Consider the following 22,314-nt stretch of genomic DNA (forward strand, 5'->3'; position numbering starts at 1 on the left):
AAAGTTAGGAGAAGAAATACCTTAAAGACACTTGGAAGCACAATTTCCAACAATGTGACAAAAACAGGAATGCTGAGAAATTACAGAGGCAAAATATTTAAGCAAATATTTTTAAGAAGACTATGAAAAATGAAATACATAAGAACATCATGTCCAAATGATTACCAACAAAAAAAATGTTAGCATCAAGTTCAGTTAAAATGGGCTTGCATCAGCAGACACAATTTAGGCAATTAACAAACTAACTAAAGACCCACCATTGCTGCCAAAATCTAAAGAAATGATTGTGTCTCCAGCAGCTGGGGCCAGCAAAGTTAAAGCATCAGGTTCCTTCTTAAGTTTATCAAAGAGGCTACTTGTATCTTCTGATTCAACTTTGGTGAATAGCTGAGTCATTTTCATATCTGAAGATTCAACTGGTTTGAGGACACATTCTGTTTGTTGAAGGGAGAAGATCAAGTCGTGCTGAATAATACCACTGTCAAAAAGAGAGATCAGTAATTCTTAAATGAGCAGTTGACAAAATGGGGGTAGAGGAAAAGGGACTCTTAACTCTTTAAAAATTCTCCTTTATGAAAAGGGAACATTTTAAGATCTTTTGACCTAATCTCTCATTCATTCAGGGTTTAAAATACCAGTATGAAATAAAGACTTATTAAAATTCACGGTATAAGATAATTCAAATATTTGAATGGTTTCAATTAAGAAACTTCAACTATCTTTTTGGGGAGAGTGGTGGTGACAAAGAAATGTAATAGTCAAGTACATGAAAGACATAAATAGATCTTCCCAATTTTTATGCTTACTCATATAATGACAGCTCCATATTCATTTGGCTTAAATATAAATGTTATTTCTCCTTTCATCAACAAATAGTATTTACTATGTGAAATAAACTGATACAAAAATAAAATATCCAAACCAAGCATGTCAAACTCAAAAGGCTAACACGGGCCAAATAAACAAGGTTTAAGTTTATGCAGACCACAAAAAAAAAAAAAGCTTCAATTTTCATAGAAATGTAAGTTTATTTCTATAGAGACATGCTGAATACAAAGGGCTGAAATAAATGAGTAAGCATTAACATAAAATAATAGAACATTTTAATAAAAATTAATATTTTTTCTTTAACATTAAGTTACCAGTGTATGAATTAGTTAAGTGTAAGGCAAATAAACATATTTTTTTCTTCTTTTCCAAAAGTGAAATATTTCTTGTTGAGCATGCCAAACGAGTCAGTATAAGACTAATGATGTAGCCATCAGCTGCTAAAATATTAGCTGCTAGTATTAGTGGAGAGAAATGGTGTAATTGCGCGTAAGGCGCATAAGGGAAATGAACATAACACAATTCTAGTAATCAGTCATTAGTGAATGTTGTAGTTCATTTTTAATAATCTATATAAAAGGCTAATGTGTAAAGTGTCCCCTTGGGAATTAGATTGGGAGACCAGGAGTTCAATCGCTCCCTATAACATGTGCTGACCATCATGGGGTGGCATGGAATGAAGGTCCCGGCCAGAAGCCACAATGCCCTGATCAGCCCTGATCACCAGCCAGGCCTAGGGACCCTACCCATGTGCAAATTTTGTGCATCAGGCCTCTAGTTATGTATAACAGGATATTGTAAAAATTGGATTACAAATTTTTTATTAAAAAGCTTCTTATATACTTTTATATTGGCTGGGCCGCAAAATTATTCATTGTGGGCCGCATACGGCCTGGGGCCCGAAAGTTTGACATGCTTGATCCAGCCCTTTCCTTCAAGTTTATAAACCACCTAATCCTTTCCCTCAAGTTTTATAGACCAGTGTGAAAATAAATGTGCAAATAAAGTGAATGCTAAAATGGAGAAGGCTTTCTTGAGAGGCCTACAAGCTGGAACTTGGCCTCAAATAGTATTTGTTAGGTAGACTGCAGTGAGGGGGTAAAAGGCATTCCAAGTAATTGATTCTTATATAATAGGAAAGTCACCAACTCTTTGGCACTAATATTAAAACATTAAAGGATGGTGTCAGAATTGGCAAAAATAAAAACAAATGACCAAAGTCTTCCTAGGAGAGGTAGCCATAGATGTTAGAAAAAGGGTTACAATTATGAATGCATGGGAGTATAGAAGATAATAACAAGAAATGATATTCTGCAAGTAGGTGAGGCTTTATCATGGAGGTGACCAAGTGATCTTTAAAATAATTCTAAAGAAAATGAGATGAGCAGGTATATATATGCAAGAAAAAACAGCCTGGTGGTAATGTGGAAGATGGACTAAAAGGGGGCATTTGCCTACTGAAATTGATCAAATGAAGGATTAGTTTATGATATCTCTAACATTCACAAGTCCATCAGCTAAGAGAAGAACTCAAGAATATTCACATTATATAGTCTTTTATAGTAATCTCACATAGATTTTCATTTAGTTCTCATATAACCTTTTGAATTAAGTATTATCATCTCTAAAATATGGATGAAATTCAGAGAAATTAGATTTTCCCAAGTTTATGGAGACATAACAGAGCTACGACACAAGCCTAACTATTCCAAGGCTAGTATTGTTCCTAAAAAAATAACATAGCTGCTGTGAGGTAATACTAGCTGACAGCTGCATGACTAGAACAAACTAATCCTTAGGTCTGGTATTTTTTAGGGTTTTTTAAAATATCAAAGTGAAAAGAATGGAAGTAGATAGCTATTGGTAGTAGTGGAATCACTGTAGAAAAGCTGGCTTACAAACAAAGATTAGAGTACTGAAAACCAGTATCAGATGGAAATGAGAAAATAAAGTTCAGTTAATGTTGAAAATTTTTTTCTCCCTTTAAAAGTAGAGTATCTGAAAAGAGTTATTACTTATTTTCCCCAAATATTTATTTTCCAAGCTTACCTCACAACAAAATTTACGCAGACAATGCATTGTGGTTGAGAGTTCTTAGTGTTATATATGACAGTTGCTTGAGTTTCAACCCAGACATATCCACCTCTTTTGGCAAGCATCCTGTACTGTCCTGTAGTTACCTGTCCTTTAGTAAACACTAGAAGTAAAATGGAAAGAGTCATGCAGAGAAAATAACAACTGAACTTCAATCAAATGGATGCTAAATGTTGATCACTGTTTTAGAAAAGGAGAGATGCTTATATTAATGGAATCAGTTGTAATTATTTAAATTGAAAGATAAAAAGCCCAAGGAAACTAGTAGCTGAAAATGTACCCAATTTTATTTTTCTACCCGCCCTCCCCCCAAATAAACTCCTGTCACTTTAAATAAAATCAAAGCCAGGAATGAAGGACAACAGTGACTAAAATTCCTTTACTGACTATCTCTAGCAAGAACATTTAAGAAAAAAGTACTACTATTATTTTCTTAAGTTCCCACTACAGTTTCCAGATAACCAAAGATGCTTCAAGTAGCTATGCTAACATATTTGAATCTCAATTGATATGCTGAAGTCTTTGGCACTTTAGGTAATCTTAATTACTGACAGGAAAAAGTAGTAGAGAAATAATAAAGATATTATCATGAATATTGGTGGGTATTTGGTAGTTCAAGACTAATTATATTCAGTGACACTGAGGCATCCCCAATTATACTGCGAAGTCATGTTCAAGTACAGATTCAACAGTCAAGTGAAAAATTCTAATATTTTAATTATTGTGGGATCTTTAAATAACATTTGAGTAAAATTGGGAAACATATCTTATGTCCAGGGTACTTATTACCACTAGTACATGCTGTTAATCACCTTCACTTTACTAAACAATTCACTTCATTGCACAAATATTTTCTGAATGCTTTGTACTCAAACCATTGTTTTTAATATTTAAGTATGAATTCTGAAAATGATGCTACAATATCCTGCAATGTATTTTTTGAGCCTTTGTATTTAAAATGCCTGGCAAGTTTTAGATATCAAATGATTCTACTTTACTTAGTATTGTTTAAACAAATATAAAACATACCTAGATTTATTGGTCAAGATCCTTTAGGAAGAGTTTTGTTAAGATAGTTTAGAAAGAATGGTTAATATTAACCAAAAAGTTAAATCTACTTAGCTGTGTATGACCAAAAAGTAAAGAGACCGAAAAGAGTTAAACAGAATATCAATGAGTTCATCCATTCTGCTTACTATCATGATGAGTTTTGGTTAGATGATCAGAGTCCAAAGCATGATAATATTCATAAATTGAGCGGCCCAAAAGTTCTTCTGGTTCATATCCCATCAATTCAGTAATTCTGTTAAGTAAAAAATGTAATAAGAAAAAAGAGAAATTAACTCATGAGAAACTCTGCTTCTTTACTGTAATGAATATGCATTAATATTATGAACAAGTGAATTTTAAAAAATAAAGAGCATTTTTCTTTGCTGAAAATAAATTTACATCTCCCCTTTAGTAACTCTGCAGTTACTAAATATGGCACCATCCGTTTAAGTTCTCTGGACTCACCCTGTTATCTAACCTTGTAATCCCCTTCATTCAAACATGTTACTCATTTTTATCACATTGTATTGTATATACTTTTGGTAACAAGACAAGTTATTAATAAATAGATATGAAATACTGCAAAATTAAATGGTAAATGTCATAAAGGTAGTTACTTAAAATATATAGATTAAATCCGTAACATTATCTTGCCGTAAAATCAGATTCGTGCGTGTGTGTGTGTGTGTGTGTGTGTGCGCGCGCGCGCGCGCGTCTATACACAAAATCACATTCTTCATAAAACAGGTCCACTAGGCAAGGCTTCATTTTGGGGGATCAATATCCACTACAAAATTTCAGTATTATTAACCAGAGTATCTACATTAAATGGGAATAAAGGAATACCTATTCTGTTGGTTTTAGAAGATGCTCTTATACTTCATTTTGGAAATTAATTACATAAGATTACAGAAATTCATTTCAGATGAAACAATGCTATCAAACTGAAAATTGACTAGAACAAAATCCTTCTGATTTTCTCACAGTTCCTTTAGGACAGAGACTAAATCTTACTATTCTCTGTAGCCAGTCTGAAATGGGAACCTTTTTATGGCAAAGAGAAAGCTCTTCTTAGCACTTCTTAGAAGAGAAATGTTCTCTTCTGAAAGCAAAACATGAGTTAAGCTTTTTTATTTCTCAGAGTTTAGATTTCAAGGGACTTTCTGAGGTGTAAACAAAGGTTACATAACAATTATTGTGTCCAAAAATCTGCCCCCTCCCCCAATGAAATCACACCTCAGTTAATGACAGAAAGCACACAGGGAAGATATTCTTCTCCTAGGAAATGTGTAAAAATAAATGTGTAAAAATGTGTCACACTTTAAGGAAAGATCTGCTATAATTTATTCCAAAATAAACAAACAGAAAGTTGATTTGTAAAAACAAAACAAAAATTAAGCCAACTTAAGCCAAAATCCAAATTCTTTACAAAGGGATCTACCTAAACATATCTACACTAGGTGGCAGCATTTCAAAGGAAACCATTGTTTAAAAAAAAAAAGAAAGAAACTACAACAGTCTTCTTTAAATTATGCTTTAAAAATAATTTTAATTGGTTTTATGAAGGTTATATGTTTAAATAACGTTCTCATGAAATTAATTTTTTCATTATTTATACCTTTATATGTTTGTATGCCTGGCACTGTTCTAGGTGTAAAATGGAAAGACAAATTCAACATGTGGCTAATCTTCGAGTACACTTACTATACTACTTAAGAAATAATGTGGTAAGCAGAAACACTGCCCTTGCCCACAAGAAGGAATGGTGGGATAAAGGATGTTTTCTATAGGAGATTTATGAGTTGAGTATAGAAGAGAGTCAAAGAACAAAACCACTTCAGGAAGAAGGTACACCACAAGCAAAGACAGAGGTGAGAAAATGCTTGGCATTGTATAGCCAACAAAGACTGGTATGGTTAGAAGGGGCAAGCAGAAAGAGATGAGGCCAGAAAAGGTAAAAAGTTAACTTCAGGAAATTACAAACCTTATATTCTGTACCAAAAAGGAGAGGAGTGATCCAGAAAATCTGATAAAAAGTACTTTTAATGGACTAGAAAAGCTGTGATCTAAAACAATTATGCAGTGTACCACTTATTCATTGTAAATGTCGGAGGGCAGACCTGTTAATCTTCATTTCCACTTTAGTGCCAGTTACAGTGTCATGCACATAGCAGGTGCTCAAATTAACGTGTTGAATGATTGATTCTAAGTGGAAATTGGTATAGTAAATAATAGCTACGTGTGGAATATTTTAGATGTTAGAAGTTTGATATGTTAGATTTTAATTTTTTTTTATCTTTTTCTTAAGGGTTATAGATGTGAAGTATCTACAAAGACCTCTAAGCAGAAAAATAACTAGTCAAACTCAAAATCTTACTTTGCCAAACTCTAAACTAGCTATTTTTTCTCCTCTGTCATGATCATTTTGTTAAATTTTCTGAAATAATCTTTCTCTTTTTAGCTTCATCACTTTCTTTTTTTCAGCCTATCCCTATACTTTGTAACTAAGTTAAAAAAATAAAAAAATAATTTCTCAAAAAAGGAGGGCATTTCTGTTCTATCATATATTCAAATGAATACTGCAAATTAATGTCATAAAATACTTCTTAGCTCTATCTTCATTTTTCTTAAAGATGACACCAGTGTTCGTTAAGCACTCAACAAACTCTTTTGATCCTAGCAACAGCCTTTTGAAATATCACCCTCATTTTAGATAAGAAACAAGATTTAGAACAGTTCAGTTCTAAGACCAAGGCTACACTGTAAGTACCAGAGCAGGAGGCCAGGAATGAATCCAGGATTATGTGATTCCAAAACCAGCACTCTTAACATTTCCTTGTCCAATGGGGGTGAGGCATTCTTATCTACATGATGGTTAAACTAGAGGCCCAGTACACGAAATTCATGCACTGGAGTGAGGTGTGTGTGTGTGTGTGTGTGTATGTGTATGTGTGTGTGTGTATATGTGTGTGTGTGTGTGTGGGGGTGGTGGTGGTGGTGGTGGTAGTAGTGGTGGTCGTGGTGTCTCTCAGCCCAACCTGCACCCTCTCCAATCTGGGATCCCTCGAGGGGTGTCCGATTGTCTATTTATTAAATATGTCCACCGGTATTGTGCCTAAACAGGCAGTCGGACATCCCTGTCACAATCCAGGACTGCTGGCTCAAAACTGCTCACCTGCATGCCTTCCTGACTGCCCCTATCTGCTTCTGCCTGCCAGCCTGTTTGCCCCCAACTTCCCTCCTCTGCCAGCCTGGTCACCCCTAACTGCCCTCCCCTGCAGACCTGGTCCCTCTCAATAGTTTTTTAAAAATTGTAGACTAACGAAAATTTTCAAATTGTATTTTGTATCTCACTTACCTTTCATCACAATAAGAAAATTTCATATCCAGACTGTGTCGACTGAGAAAAGTCTTGCTATCTAATGGAATTTCAATATTTGATGGATGAGGAATGGGTTCACAAATCAGCACCAAGCACGTCATGGGTGGTTTCTTATACCCACACTGAGATTGGTTACCATTGGTATTGTACACATGAATATGTCCTGTGCAGTGAAGTACCTGTGTATGGAGAAACAGCAGTTTTTTTTTAAATATACAATGCTAGAAAAAAATATACAGCAGTAAGTAGTTGAGTCTGATATGGCAAGTAAGCATTGGTAAAAATTTACTGTCATTAGTAGGTAAACTATATTCTGAAAATCAATAAATGTTTTCCCTACACCACGCCTGGCCTATACCGCAGGCATCACAGATTAATTACTCTTTTTAAAATCTCATACAACAAATCTGGGCTGATTTTTCATTCAGCTGGTCATCATAGCTGTGTGATGGTTATTTCTTGCTTTAATGACTATTTTAACACTGAGCAAAACAAATGATACAACAATGAATTAAAAATTAAGCTCTATAAAGATTCAAACTCTGGATGGTTGGCAAAGCGAACTGACTACGTTAGCTCAATAAGCCAGTGTTAATTCCCATTATGCCTCAAACTGGCAAATTAATATACTATTTGTATGTTAAATCTGCAAATGCCAAGGAACAACAAATCTGTTTTCCTTCACAGTGCTAAAGCTACTTAATGCTAGCAATGCCAAGATGCATGAAGTTCTCTATAAATCAAGTGCATCACCATTCACAACCCATTTTTACTTACCTTCCATGTTGCAGACTTGATGTTCATAGTTCTCCCCCGGCTAGTTAGGGTACACTTCATTCTGAGAAAAAAGCTTCGCTGTGTATTTTGCTCTTTACCCTTTTTCACAAGGCCTAAGGAAAGCAGAAAATAAAATTTAAAGGTTTAGTTTAATATGTAAATTTGTTATAGTAAGAGTATGTAAATTTGTTATAGTAAGAGTAGCACACCTGGGAGCTGCTCAATTAAATATCCCAGCATGAACAAAAACAGTCACACTCGCTTTGCACACTCCAACACATCCAGCAACCTAACACCCTGAGCCAGCACTGGGTTTGTAACAGCAGTGATTCCCTGCGTTGGTAGAAGAATTCCCTGAGTTGGTAATTGAGTAACAGTAATCACTTCACATTCAAGCCAGTAATGTTGATCAAATTGCAAAGAAATATAAATATGGTATGAATTTGTCCGCAAACTATGCTATCAGTTCCCCCAAAAAGGAACTTCAACAAACTCTTCCAAACCTTTACTAAATATATTAGTTCAATTTATAATAAGTACTCCATTATTTACAGAACTTCTAAAATAAAAAATTTCTTCAATAGCAAATAAACATTTTTATATATCTAATTTTTCCTTAAATCTTTCTATGAAGCAGGCAGGAAGCTATTTCTATCTTGTTATGGGGGGGAGAGGGAGAGAGTAAATGACTTTTCAGAGCCAATTTGGAATTAAATCAACTCAGGTCTATTTACTCATATTCCAAACCTTATATAACTAAAAAATGAGATTACAACCCTCAAATAGCAACTTGATTTCTTATCTTCATTGATCAGTCTGATTGAGTATTTATTATTCAGGAACTGGACTAGATAGTGAAGGCAATACAAAGATGAGTAAGACACACAGCCTTAAGAAATTAAACATTTAGATGTGGGGAAGTTAATGATAACAATACAATGCAGAGTTAAGTGCCCAAGACTTACAAGAACAATTTAAAGAAGTATAGAGAGAGCTTTGTAACTTCTAGTCCAGGGGAAATTAGGAAGCTCTTCTTAGAAAGAAACTTAGCATTTCAATAAGTAGAGATGAGTTGAAGGGTATTATTCCAGATAGAAGAGAAGGAAAAGCACATAGGTGGGGAAATCAGCAAATTTGGGCACAAGTACCAGAAAGTTCAGTTTGGCCACAATATAAAGAGTAATGAGACAAAATGAGAAGAGAAGAGAAGAGAAGAGAAGGTTAGAGCTGTAGCTATGGAGGGCTACAATGAATTCAGCCTTAAATATACAACATGGAGTTTCTAAAAAATTCTGAAGTGGGAAGCACAACCAGGAACTTAAATAACATTAATTTAGCAGCAACATATAGAATGCATAAGAATTAGAATACATGATGGCAATGAGGGACTGAACAGTAGCAGAAGTAAAAAGGATGACAAAGATAAAAAGGCAGAACCTATAAAAACTTATTAAAAATTGATAGAAATAAGGCAACAGAGAAATTTTTAATTTTGAAGATTTTTAAGGCTAGTATATTGAAAGAAAAGTGTCAAGTAGAAAAGAAACAAGTTAAATTTAAATTTTGGCCAGGTTAGCTAGAAATGTTAGACTCTTGAGAAAGAAGAGTTATAGCTCAGACTTATAATAATAGAACTAGGTAAGTTGGGGCAGTCTTGGTGCTAACACAGTTATTTGGATTTATTTAAATAAGGATTTAATTTGCTCTCCTTAGAAGTGCTTGAGAATGGATTTTAAAAAGATGCCTCACATCATACTGGTCTTAATTATGGTATAAGGGCATGCATGTGGGGTATGTATGGAGTGGGGGGAGGGGGGCGCAGGGGGGAGGGGGGAGGAGGGAGACTGATGGTGGCAGCAATGATCCACATGTAAACTCTTTGGGGGTATTTTCAGTCTTTCATAATCTAAGCTTAAATTGGATTGACCTTTGAAACCCAAAGCCGTTGAATTATAACATGAAGATAAATTTAAATACCAAGGTAGTAGAAAAGTACTAGCATTTTCCTAATGGAAGAAACATTTCTCAAGAAATAGATTTTTAGCCTTCTAAAAATAAATTGTATTTTATAATTTCTTATGATATCTAAAGAATCTTTTTAACAGAAGAATAATAGGATTAGTGCTGGCTAGGAGCTCAGTCAGTTACAGCACTGTCCTGATATGCCATGGTTGTGGGTTCTACCCCTGGTCAGGGTACATACAACAATCAACCAATGAATGCATACATACGTGGAACAACAAATCAATGCTCTCTCTCTTCCTCTCTCTCCCCAAAAACAGAATAATACATTGTGTAAATGTATTACATTGTGTAACTACATTGTGTAAATACACCAATAACAGCTCTCAGTGTATCATTAAAATGTGATGCACTATAGCAGCCCCTCTTTTTTAAAAGTGAAAATTTGGCTGAAATCAGTTTGGCTCAATTAATAGAGCATCAGCCTGCGGACTGAAAGTTCCCAGGTTCGATTCTGGTTAAGGGCATATACACTGGTTGCAGGCACATCCCCAGTGTGGGGTGTGCAGGAGGCAGCTGGTCGATGTTTCTCTCTCATCAATGTTTCTAACTCTCTATCCCTCTCCCTTCTTCTTTGTAAAAAATCAAATATATTTTTTTAAAAATTAATAAAAACGAAAGTGAAAATCTGCATTTTTTTCCTCCTCAATGAAACATCAAAAATTCATGAACTGCATTAGGAATGATTTTTTAAAATGTTTATGTGCTTGGTTTAAAACATATATTTAAACTATATTAAGCAGACTATATCTGATTTAGAATAACACATTATTACCAAATCAAAACATGACTTCCTAATATCCATCCACTTATAGTCTAGTCCAGTGGTCAGCAAACCGTAGTTCACAAGCCATATGCGTCTCTTTGGCCCCTTGAGTGTGGCTCTTCCACAAAATACCACGTGAGGGTGCGCACATACAGTGAGATTGAAACTTCGTGGCCCATGAGCAGAAGTTGGTTTTCAGCTCTCAAAAGAAATTTTAATTGTACTGTTGATATTTGGCTCTGTTGACTAATGAGTTTGCCGACCACTGGTCTAGTCTAATGGAAGCACTGAGCTGCCAATAGAAATCCTCAAATCTAATCACCTGAACTCATATACTGAACTAATTGACAATCTACTTAGGTCTTTGCTCAGAATTTATTTACTCCTCCTTTATACAGAATTATAAAAAATACGCATTTGCTTTCCAAGTTCACAGTAAACACACAGTATGAAATTTAAAAACAGGAGAGGGCTCCTGCTGACAAGATTCCTTGGCAAATGGCAGTAGAAGGTAGTGAGAGTTGCTAAATATGAAAAGAGCTCTACAATGTGAACTCTAGAGCCAGTCCACCCGAATTTAAGTCATGCTCTACCATTTACCCACCCAGTAATTGTGGGCAAACTGCTCAATAACTCCGTGCCCCAATTTCCTCAGTAAAACAACAAGTAACAACAGTATCTTCACAGTACTTTTGTGAGGAATAAAGGAGTTAGAAAGCACATAAATTCAGAGAACAGTGTCCTGGCACAGCATAATCTCTGAATAGAGGTTAACTATTATCATAAATGAGATAAGATGAAAAAGAAACCATTAACAAAACTATTGAAAAGTACTATAATTTTAATGCACAATGACAAATTTTCATTATAACTTTCAGTCATGAAAGATACAATGAAAATTTACAAATTATGATCAGGATACTCTATTTAAGAGGGCATGCATATGAAAACAGTCTTGTTAAGTTTTTAAGTGCAGATTCCTGATAGGCTGTAGAGTACAGCAGTCACCTCCTTATCTGGCGTTTTGCTTTGGTTTCCTTTACCCACAATCAACCTCGGGTCCAAAAATAGTAAATGGGAAAATTCCAAATAAATAATTCATGTTTTGAATTTCAGGGGGGAAAGCGGTACTTTCCCAAAATCTTGGAACATTTGGTTACTTTTAACAATTCATTCTTAAGAGTTAGAGGTGTTAGCATAGGGGTGTCAAACTCAATCAGAGAAGGGGCCAAAATCTAAAATCCAGCCTAAATCGCGGGCCGAATGGTTTACTGAACAGTCATAAACTGACAATGTCATAAACTGACAGCGGAGTGCAGTGATGACAGTGCGGTGCGGGCCACATTGCAAGGCCTGGCGGGCTGGATTTGGCCAGCGGGCCTTGTGTTTGACATATGTGTGTTAGCAGGTCTTTTTGTTGTTGATAATGTGGGGCATCCATAATGTAATACTTCATAATTAATTACATATTCTCAAGTTATTTCAAACTTCATGAAAGGTCAAATAAGCAAGTATCACATTCTTTAAATTCCGGTGAACCTTCTCTTTTCTTTTTCTTGAGCCTTTAGAAAGCTAAAATCCAAACTGGCACCTCAACTTTAGTTAATTGTCTAAGATTCTATAATCTGCCATTTGAATTGACTTCTTGTCTTAAAGTTGTATTTTAATCTATAACTTCCTTAGTCCTGATCTTTATTTATTTTTCCATTTTATTTTATACGAATAGCATCTATTCTTATAGCTATATATTTATGGAATTAGGTGGCTTTAAAAACATTTTTTACATACTTTAATGAAATTCTTTAAAAATAGAATGAATTTAACCAAGAATAGAGTAACATTTAATTAACATGAAATGATGTTTTGCCTTAGATAGTACAATAACAGAATCTAAAAATTAGTAACAGTATCTGATCAGGTAAAACCACCTGTCACATTATATCAAACAATAGACTTTTCTTCTCACCATTTCTGTGTGTAAGCATTTCTCTCATTTCCTCATGGTCACACGGATGAGTAAAATCAAACACACTGTGTCCAGTTAGTTCAAACTGTAAACACATTTTAAAAAATTAGATCTACATCATAAAATCATAAATATATAAAGAAGCTCTCTTAATATAAGGGTATTTTACCTGAGTCAACCCCATGTATTTGTTCACATTATCAGAAATGTAAATCATGTCACCATCATCTGTGAGAACCATAACAAAACCATCCAGGGCTTTCAAATAAAAGCAATTCATTTGCGCCTTCATTTCATCTTCAGTATCCAAATCACCTAAAAAGAGCACAAACAAAAGGAAAATAATTTAAAAATTATACTTAAATGAATACTCAGATGTTTCAATAAAGTTTTCTCCACTTACTTAAGATACACAACATATATTTTTTCTGCATATTAATATCCTCCCCACCCCCCCATCACTCTCCTTTTAACATAGAACAATCAAGGTCAGAGAACAGGAAGACTAAAATTAGATTTTTCAGCTGCTTTTATTTTTATTTATTTATTTTTAAAATATATTTTATTGATTTTTTACAGAGAGGAAGGGAGAGAGAGATAGAGAGCTAAAAACGTCAATGAGAGAGAAACATCGACCAGCTGCCTCTTGCACACCCCCCACCAGGGATGTGCCCGCAACCAAGGTACATGCCCTTGACCGGAATCGAACCTGGGACCTTTCAGTCCACAGACGGACGCTCTACCACTGAGCCAAACAGGTTTCGGCGAGATTTTTCAGCTACTTTTAAGGATTATTTAAAGTAATACAGCAAGGCAAGGCAAACTGGAAAGAGAAAGAATGGTCATGTTAAAAAAAAAAAATAGGTAGGGCCCTGGCCAAGAGGATCAGTTTGTTGGGAGCATTGTCCTCAACCAGAAGGTTGAGGGTTCGATTCCTGGTTGGGGCACAAGCCTGATATTTCTCCTTTATATAGATCTCTCTCAAATAAACAAACATATTCTTCAGTGAGAAGAGGCGGGGGAGGAAATACCCACCTAGGTGGGTAGGTGGGGCAGGAAATAAAGAGGGGCAAAAGGCCTGAAGCTTTAAAAGCATGTAATAAAAAGGCAATCGTATTAAAGAACAAGTGAGAGTATGACCAGCCTCTAAATATAATTTCTAATTACTTTTAATTTCTAATTTTTAGGCCTAGCATGCCCCAATAAAACAACTCACCAGCATCCAGAAGTTTCCTCACACGCAGATAACTGATGGTAAGCCTCATAACAGAAGCCTTATCAAGATGCGAACTCACGTTATGGGGAAGTGGCAACTGATGAGCAAGCTCATAAAAAACTTCAGACTCTTTACTTCGCCGAGATCTGGCTGCATCTCTAGACTTCTCTTTTCGACGTTCAGAACTTATCCTATATAACAAAAAGGAATGGGAGAGGGGAGAAAAGAGACAGAAAATTTGTTAGTGTGCCTTTGCTTGAATAAAAATTTACATTCTGCTTACCATAGAAGGATTAGAAGATGCAATGTAATTAAATTATATAGAGATTTTTCTACTACATGAAATGTATTTTTAATAGAGAGCTATAGAAATTTTTGGATAGAGAATTATAGAAATTTCTGGATTATTGCAGACATGAAAACTCTCAACAAGAAGTCCAAGATGAAGCTTTAAACCTGTCTGAAACAGGTGTTTCCTCTCTGGCATGTCAAATTGAAGAGAGTGTTTTTGTTTTAGTCCAAATCATAGTCTGTATATGAAAAATAGTCTGTATATGAAGGCTGTACCACCTTTACAGCCATTCAAAAAGTCTCAACATAGAGAATTCATGATTAAGTTTAGAGAAATGGAAGTTGTGCATAGTAACTTGAAAGCAGGTGTTTTTAAACAGAACAATAATAGCTACAAATACATTTTTGACTCTACTCTCCCACCCTCCCTTTTACTATATGAGCAGTAGTGACTATAAGGTATAGGAATTTACATTAGCAGCTATAATAAACTACTGTTTTCAGGTTGTTTACTCCCTTAACAGCCCCTTATCTATGACTAGCACAACAGGTACTAAGTAAATGTGGGGTTATGAAAAACAAAGATGTAGCACAGTAATAAGAATTTAAAGGAATGTATTAATAAAGATTAAGAAAGGTATTAATTAATAAGGTATCTTTGGGGAACTCTTCCAAGAATCAGGTCAGTAAAAAAGATTTTCATAAATCCAATCATGCAGAGTCAGTTTCTCTGCTTAGCTGCATAGCAACAAAGTTAAACTGGGTTCTGTCCTTAATTTCTTTAAAAAAAAAAATACATTTTATTGATTTTTTTTTTTTTTACAGAGAGGGAGGGAGAGGGATATAGAGTTAGAAACAACGATGAGAGAGAAACATCCACCAGCTGTCTCCTGCACACCTCCTACTGGGGATGTGCCCACAACCAAGGTACAAGCCCTTGACTGGAAACCCAAGGTACATGCCCTGGGACCCTTTAGTCCGCAGGCCAACGCTCTATCCACTGAGCCAAACCGGTTCCAGCCTTAACTTCTTTAACACGTGTTTCCCCGAAAATAAGACATCCTCTGAAAATAAGACCTAGCGCATGGAAAGATAAGACATCCCCTGAAAATAAGACCTAGCGCAACTTTGGGAGAAAAAATTAATATAAGACACTGTCTTATTTTTGGGGAAACAGAGTAGCTATGGGCCAAACACTGCCCTCTACAAGATGGGCCAAACACTGCCCTCTACAAGATGCTTAGTTCTATCAACCTATGGATTGGTTAAATATTATCAGATGATAAAATTGGGATGCAGCTGTTCAAAAATTGCCAGTATGTAGCGGATGGGATTGAACCCAGGTGTAATAACATGTGAATAACAAGTTGTATTGTAACAACAATGGTAAGATAGTTTTTAGAACTTATTCAGGTTCATATGCTTCTCTTTTATGCTTTAATAAGGAATATCAACATTTACTGTTGTTAGAGCTGAACTTCGATATAAAAATTTCAATTCAAACATCTAGATCAATTTAACTTGAATATTTTTAGATTTAAGGCGAACTATTAAAAACTATTACTACTTATAACTACTTACCTATGTGAACCCGATTTTCTCAATGCTATACAATTTAAATTAAAAAAACTAAAATAGACGAGGATATGAAAAAGTAACAATGTTAATAACACGAAACATTACTTTTTTAAAAATATATTTTATTGATTTTTTACAGAGAGGAAGAGAGAGGGATAGAGAGTTAGGAACATCAATGAGAGAATCATCGATCAGCTGCCTCTTGCACACCCCCTACTGGGGATGTGCCTGCAACCAAGGTACACGCCCTTGACCAGAATCAAACCCGGGACCTTTCAGTCCGCAGGCCTAAGCTCTATCCATTGAGCCAAACCGGTCTCGGCAACGAAACATTATTTATGTGCCTTAAAACTGCCCCATTATCCTTATTGATTTAAGAAAATGTTTTAAATTTGAACTTAAAAATAAAGTGTACAAGAATAAAAGTATTAAAAATATATTTTATACATATACTAGAGTTCTGGGGAGGGAGGGGGATGGAGGAGAGATCCTGTGTGTCTGTCCCCTAGCTTCTGGGATACTGTTTCCCTCATTTCTTTCCCCCTCTGAAATTGGCAAGCTGAGATGCAGCAATGACAGAGGAAAACAGAATCCTATCTGGTTCAAGCAAAACCACCAAATAGAGTGCCAATCAATGACCTCATGATAAACATGAATATTAGTTCAAAGGCCACAACTACTAGATGATCCGAATTTTATCAGCAACTTTCAGACTTAGTAGTCCTTTCTTTTAATACTCAACCAAATCTAAGTTACCAAAATGACTACCCAAACAAAACTCTATGGAAAATTTAAATCCTTTTCATTACCTGTGTCTGAACAAGCTAACCATAACCATGGTGATGGATTATCTCCATAACTTTAGAAATATTTGTATGGTCCGGAATTTTGAAGATTATGATTGATCAAGATGTGGCAACTAAATTTATAAGACAAAGCCATTAGAAATGTGAGCTTGGATAAAGCACTTAAAAGACAATATTTTAAACTAGTGAAGACTGTAAGGATAAGAATTTGAATATGTGCCAAATTTTGGAAAATAACCCTAATTGAAATAAGTAACATGATACTTCAAGTGTTGACAAACCTATATTAGATGAAGGTAATAAAAATTAGTAAATCTTCAATTATATAATCAATCTAGACCACATGTGTCAAACACAAGGCCCGCGGGCCAAATCCAGCCCGCCAGGCCTTGCAATGTGGCCCGCACCACGCTGTCATCACTGCACTCCGCTGTCAGTTTATGACATTGTCAGTTTATGACTGTTCAGTAAACCATTCGGCCCGCGATTTAGGCTGGATTTTAGATTTTGGCCCCTTCTCTGATTGAGTTCGACACCCCTAATCTAGACATAAAATAATTCAGAGACCTGTAATAAAAATTTAATAAAATTTATCTGATGTTCTTCATATGTTACTATGGGAGCTCTTAAAATATTTCTAAGCTTAAAGCTTCCAAAGTTCTTATGAGTTTCAGCATCTGCACTGCCCGTATTTCTACAAGATAGACATAGTGAAGTGAAATTTCATGATCTGAAGAATGTGGCATTTAAATATTCCTTTCCAAAAAGGTCTATACCCATTTTTGTCTCTGCCAACCCATGAACATGTGTATCCATTTCTCCAAGCAGTCTGCAGTAACATAAATTACTAGAGGCCCAGTGCATGAAATTCGTGCCGGGGTGTCCCTCAGCCCAGCCTGCACCCTCAATCTGGGACCCCTCGAAGGATGTTAAACTGCCCGTTTACATGGACAGTCAGACATTCCTCTCACAATCCAGGACTGCTGGCTCCCAACTGCTCGCCTGCCTGCCTTCCTGATTGCCCCTAACCACTTCTGCCTACCAGCCTGATCACCCCCTAACCACTCCCCTGCCAGCCTGATTGATGTCTAACTGCTCCCCTGCCAGCCTGTTTGCCCCCAACTTCCCTCCTCTGTCAGCCTGGTCACCCCTAACTGCCCTTCCCTACAGGGTTGATCACCTCCAACTGCCCTCCCTTGCAGGCCTGGTCCCTCTCAACTGCCCTCCCCTGCAGGCCATCTTGTGTCCACATAGGAGCAGGATCTTTGACTGCATGGGGGCAGTCATCTTGTGTGTTGGAGTGATGGTTAATCTGCATATTACTCTTTTATTAGATAGGATAGAGGCCTGGTGCATGGGTGGGGGCCAGCTGGTTTGCCCTGAAGCGTGTCCCGGATCAGGGTGGGGTTCTCTTGGGATGTGGGGGGGTCTAGGTGAGGGGCCCGTGGTGGTTTGCAGGCTGGCCACACCTCCTGGCGACCCAAGTAGAGGCCCTGGTATCTGAGATTTATTTATCTTCTACAATTGAAACTTTGTAGTTTGGAGCAGAGCCAAGCCTCCTGCTTGCTCCATGGCTGCAGCCATTTCTGTTTGGTTTACCTTCTGTAATTGGAACTTTGTATCCTTGAGTGGAGGCTTAGGCCAGTCAGGGTGTGTGGAAAGCTTGGCTTTCTCTATTGTCAGAGAAACCCAAGCCTCTCAACTGCTGCTGCCATCTTGGTAGGGGTTAATTTGCATACTAGCTCTGATTGGCTGGTGGGCGTGGCTTGAGTGGAGTGACGGTTAATTTGCACATTACTCTTTTATTAGGTAGGATGGACCCTTTGTATCTTTTTAATTTTTTCCAAGCTGATAGGTGAAAATTGTTATTTCATTGCTTTAACTGCATGTACTTCTTAAGTCTCATGCCAAAGGAAAATTTTCATGTTCCTTAGTTGGCATTTTGGCCTTGCAGCTTTAAATTCAAACATTTCTACATGGTGCATAATATTACACAGTGGTATTCTAAATATTTTTCATCTACCATGTTTCCCCGAAAATAAGACATCCTCTGAAAATAAGACCTCCTTACAGGTTTCTTTCTGAGTGAAATATAAGGCATCCCCCCGAAAATAAGGCCCCCCTAGGCTAAACATGAGAGATTTGGTCACTGATTCTGAAAGAAATGGAGTCACAAGAAATTAACCAGGAAATTCAGGAATTGGATTGTTATGATGATGTTCCAGAAGATGATGACATGATTGTCTTAACAATAAATGTGTACCATATTCTTCATGGAAAAATAAGACATCCCCTGAAAATAAGACCTAGCGCATCTTTGGGAGAAAAAATTAATATAAGACACTGTCTTATTTTCGGGGAAACAGGGTACTAACTTATTTAATAATTATTATCATAACCATGTTATAAATAGGAACCTGGTTACTAAGTAGATTAATGGTAGAGCCTATAATCAAATTCAAACCATCTGGCTCTAAAAACTATGCTACTAACAATAGTCTATGCTGCCTCTCAGAAATTTATTCTAATTACCAAGATAAGTATTCTTAAATCATTATTATAAAGTTCAAAATGTGTTTTCTGCACATCTCCAAAGACATAAAAGAGGTACAGGGGTTGGCTTTAAATTTATGACTTGACTCTAAGCAATTTGGAGAGACTTATGGCTAGGATCTTTCTTGGAGTCTTCTCATAATCCAAAATCCTAATTGAAAGGCATTTACAATGGCAATGCTCTCTGCTTCACTGTCGACCATTTCTTCAAAACAAGGCAACTTTTAACCGGTACTGCCAACCACAAAGGAGAGAGAATCAGCATATTACCTCATATACTCCCAATATACTTTATTTTTAATTTGTACAGAGAAACTATGTGAACATCTTCGCTCACTAATGTTGGTGGTGTATTTGCTCAATATCTGGATCCCTACAATAAAAGCAATCTGCATACTCACTTCAAGATATCTGGCTAGGCATAAGCAAGTGCCAAGATACCTAAATCACACAAAGTATCATGAGAGAAAAGATGAAGAGAATTTTCCCCTTCTAACATTTACTTACTATGCACCAGGCACTGTGCTAAGTGCTTTTATGTATTAGCTAATTTAATGTTCATAACTCTAGTGAACCAAAACACAAGAGGGGAAGTAGCCTTCCTGAAACTCAGAATAACCTCCTCTACTCAAGACACAGTCATTGGATAAATATTTATTGACCATCTATCAAGTACCATGGACTATGCTGGGTACTAGGACTATATTGATAAGCAAAACAGCCCAGATGAGGCTTAAACATCCTCCTACTTCATCTACTAAAACAGCTATATCCCCAAATGCAGGTCTAGTTGCATGATAATCACTTAAGGGACATTAAGCAACATTTCAAACTTCTCGGCTCTATCTTTGTAAATTCTGATTCAGTAGATCTGAAGCAGGCCCACAAATCTGGATTTTTAAAAGCTCCAAAGGTGTAGATACACAGTGAAATTTGGGAACCACTGACTGAACTTTCTTCCCTTACTTCACTTTAATTTTTCCCTCAAATTATTATCACAATGATCCTTCCAAAATAAGAAACCTGATATTATGTCCTTACAATTCCATCAGATGTACACAGGGCAAAGTATAATTATTTCCAACAAAACCCATCCTTATCTAGCTCCCTGCCCATCTCTTCACCCTCATCATTTCCCACGTTCTTCAGACACACTGCAGTTAAATCAAAAGCATAATGCAAGACAGTCCTCGGGTTCCATTGGACTCAACGAACATCGTTTCATGGTTACGTTGTCATCTCCCATTTATTTATATATAAAAAAGTTCCGTCATTTCGATGTATGTACGTATGTGTTTTATGTTTTTTTATTATTTATTTACCACAAGGTCAGGAATTGTTGTCTTTTAATTTTTTTTTTTAACTGTTTCACTTCATTACTGCTGTGTATGTGCTCCATGTGAGTGACAGTTGCTTATGTAGGTGAGTTCCGACTTAGGGCAAAAATCACATTACATCACGCCATAGGAACGGATCTCTGATGTAATCTGAGGACCTATTGTATTCCATTTCTTCTGGCTCACTCACCCCAATCTCTCTGCCTGGAGTACTCTTGAATATGTGACCTGTTAAGTTTATGTGAGACTGCATTTTTAACTCTAGCATCACTTTGTTTCTGTTCTGTCTTCTCAAACTGCTCCTCTCTCCTAGATCTGACCACTTTGGTTATTTTGCTGTATTTTATCTTCCTCAACAATCCTTAAAAGCTTCTTGAAGATAGGAAACAGGCTTATTTATCTTTGTACTATTAGTAGGGACATGTGTAAGTTTTACTTGGCTTTAGTACTAGCTCAAATCTGCTATTTGACCTTGACTTCAGTTCATGGAAGGTTGAGACTGTCCTTTGAATATTCTTTTTGGGATCCCTGAATTTGTGCTTTACCAGTGCTCCTGTGATCCTACAGATTACAATAATAATTAAACAGCATAATAATGTCAGAACTATGAATAAGGCATACAATTTGGATTTACTGTGATTATCTGGATAAGCATTTACAAATACAGGTAAATAGATGTAAGTAGGAGGGAAAAAAATCAACCAAGCAGCATAAAGTGAATAGCACAAATATCACCAAGGAGAGTTAAGTGATCTTTTGAGAGAAGAGATTTAGAGGCACAGGGAGAGGAGAGCTGAGAATGTAGGACACAAATTTGCTGAAAAGAGGTTCAAGGTTTAAAGATTATTTTCTTCATCACTATGACCTACAATGTCTTTTATTGTTTTGTCCTAAGCTTACTAGTATGTGGTCAGAGCAATACATCAGTGGAAGTTAACGTTGTTAAACTATTTACAATCAACACCTTTATCACTTTTATAAATGTCTTTCTAACCCATCTGGAAACACGAGAGGACTCATTTTGTTTTCTATAGTCTTTTTCAAGAAAGTGTTGGAATTTTCATCATTAAGACATGAAAGTTTCTTTAAGTTGATTTCTAATCCTAGTGGTGTTTCCTCCAAGCCTGGTTACTCTTAGACAAGTATTTTATATTTTTATATTTATTAAAAGTATTCTTATCATTAATAAGATCTGTTGTTTTGTGTTCCATCTGATAATTGCTACAAAACCAGAACACTTCAAACAGATGTTTACTTTTTAAAAATCCATACTTAATAAAAAAAAATAGTAAAAATCTGACACTTCAAATTAAATATAAATTACACTTTTAGGGCATCTAAATATGATTCATAATTATTTTCTCCAGAAAGATGTCTTGAGTTCTAATCATTATCAGTAAGCTGAAAAATGAAATTTTACTATAATCATGTTAGAGAATGCCATTCAGTCAATAAATATTTCTTAATCATCTCCTATGAGCCAAACCTTGTTGTCAGCATGGAGCATAGTTCAATAAACAAAAGAGACCAAGTTGCTACCCTCATGGCGCATATATTCTAGTTAAATTTATGTTTCTTGCCTTTATTCAATAGTAGTGGCCGGGGTCAATCCCTAACTGATAAAACATTAGTTACAGCAATAATCTTT

The 22,314-nt window shown here is 35.9% G+C and overlaps 1 protein-coding gene across 1 annotated transcript in view; it reads right to left on the reverse strand.

The window, feature by feature from the left end:
• HIF1A (hypoxia inducible factor 1 subunit alpha) overlaps window positions 1–22,314 on the reverse strand; it is a 45,359-nt gene that overhangs the window by 9,189 nt on the left and 13,856 nt on the right. The window contains exons 2-9 of the mRNA XM_084883120.1: window positions 14,102–14,292; window positions 13,055–13,200; window positions 12,886–12,970; window positions 8,132–8,244; window positions 7,331–7,533; window positions 4,119–4,225; window positions 2,878–3,025; window positions 258–478 (exon numbers count right to left, since the gene is read on the reverse strand). Coding sequence (XP_084739246.1) covers window positions 258–478; window positions 2,878–3,025; window positions 4,119–4,225; window positions 7,331–7,533; window positions 8,132–8,244; window positions 12,886–12,970; window positions 13,055–13,200; window positions 14,102–14,292 — 1,214 coding nt within the window. The remainder of the gene's footprint in view (window positions 1–257; window positions 479–2,877; window positions 3,026–4,118; window positions 4,226–7,330; window positions 7,534–8,131; window positions 8,245–12,885; window positions 12,971–13,054; window positions 13,201–14,101; window positions 14,293–22,314) is intronic.

The sequence above is a fragment of the Pipistrellus hanaki genome (genome assembly GCF_964339955.1).
Source record: "Pipistrellus hanaki genome assembly, chromosome: 1".
Classification (NCBI taxonomy): domain Eukaryota; kingdom Metazoa; phylum Chordata; class Mammalia; order Chiroptera; family Vespertilionidae; genus Pipistrellus; species Pipistrellus hanaki.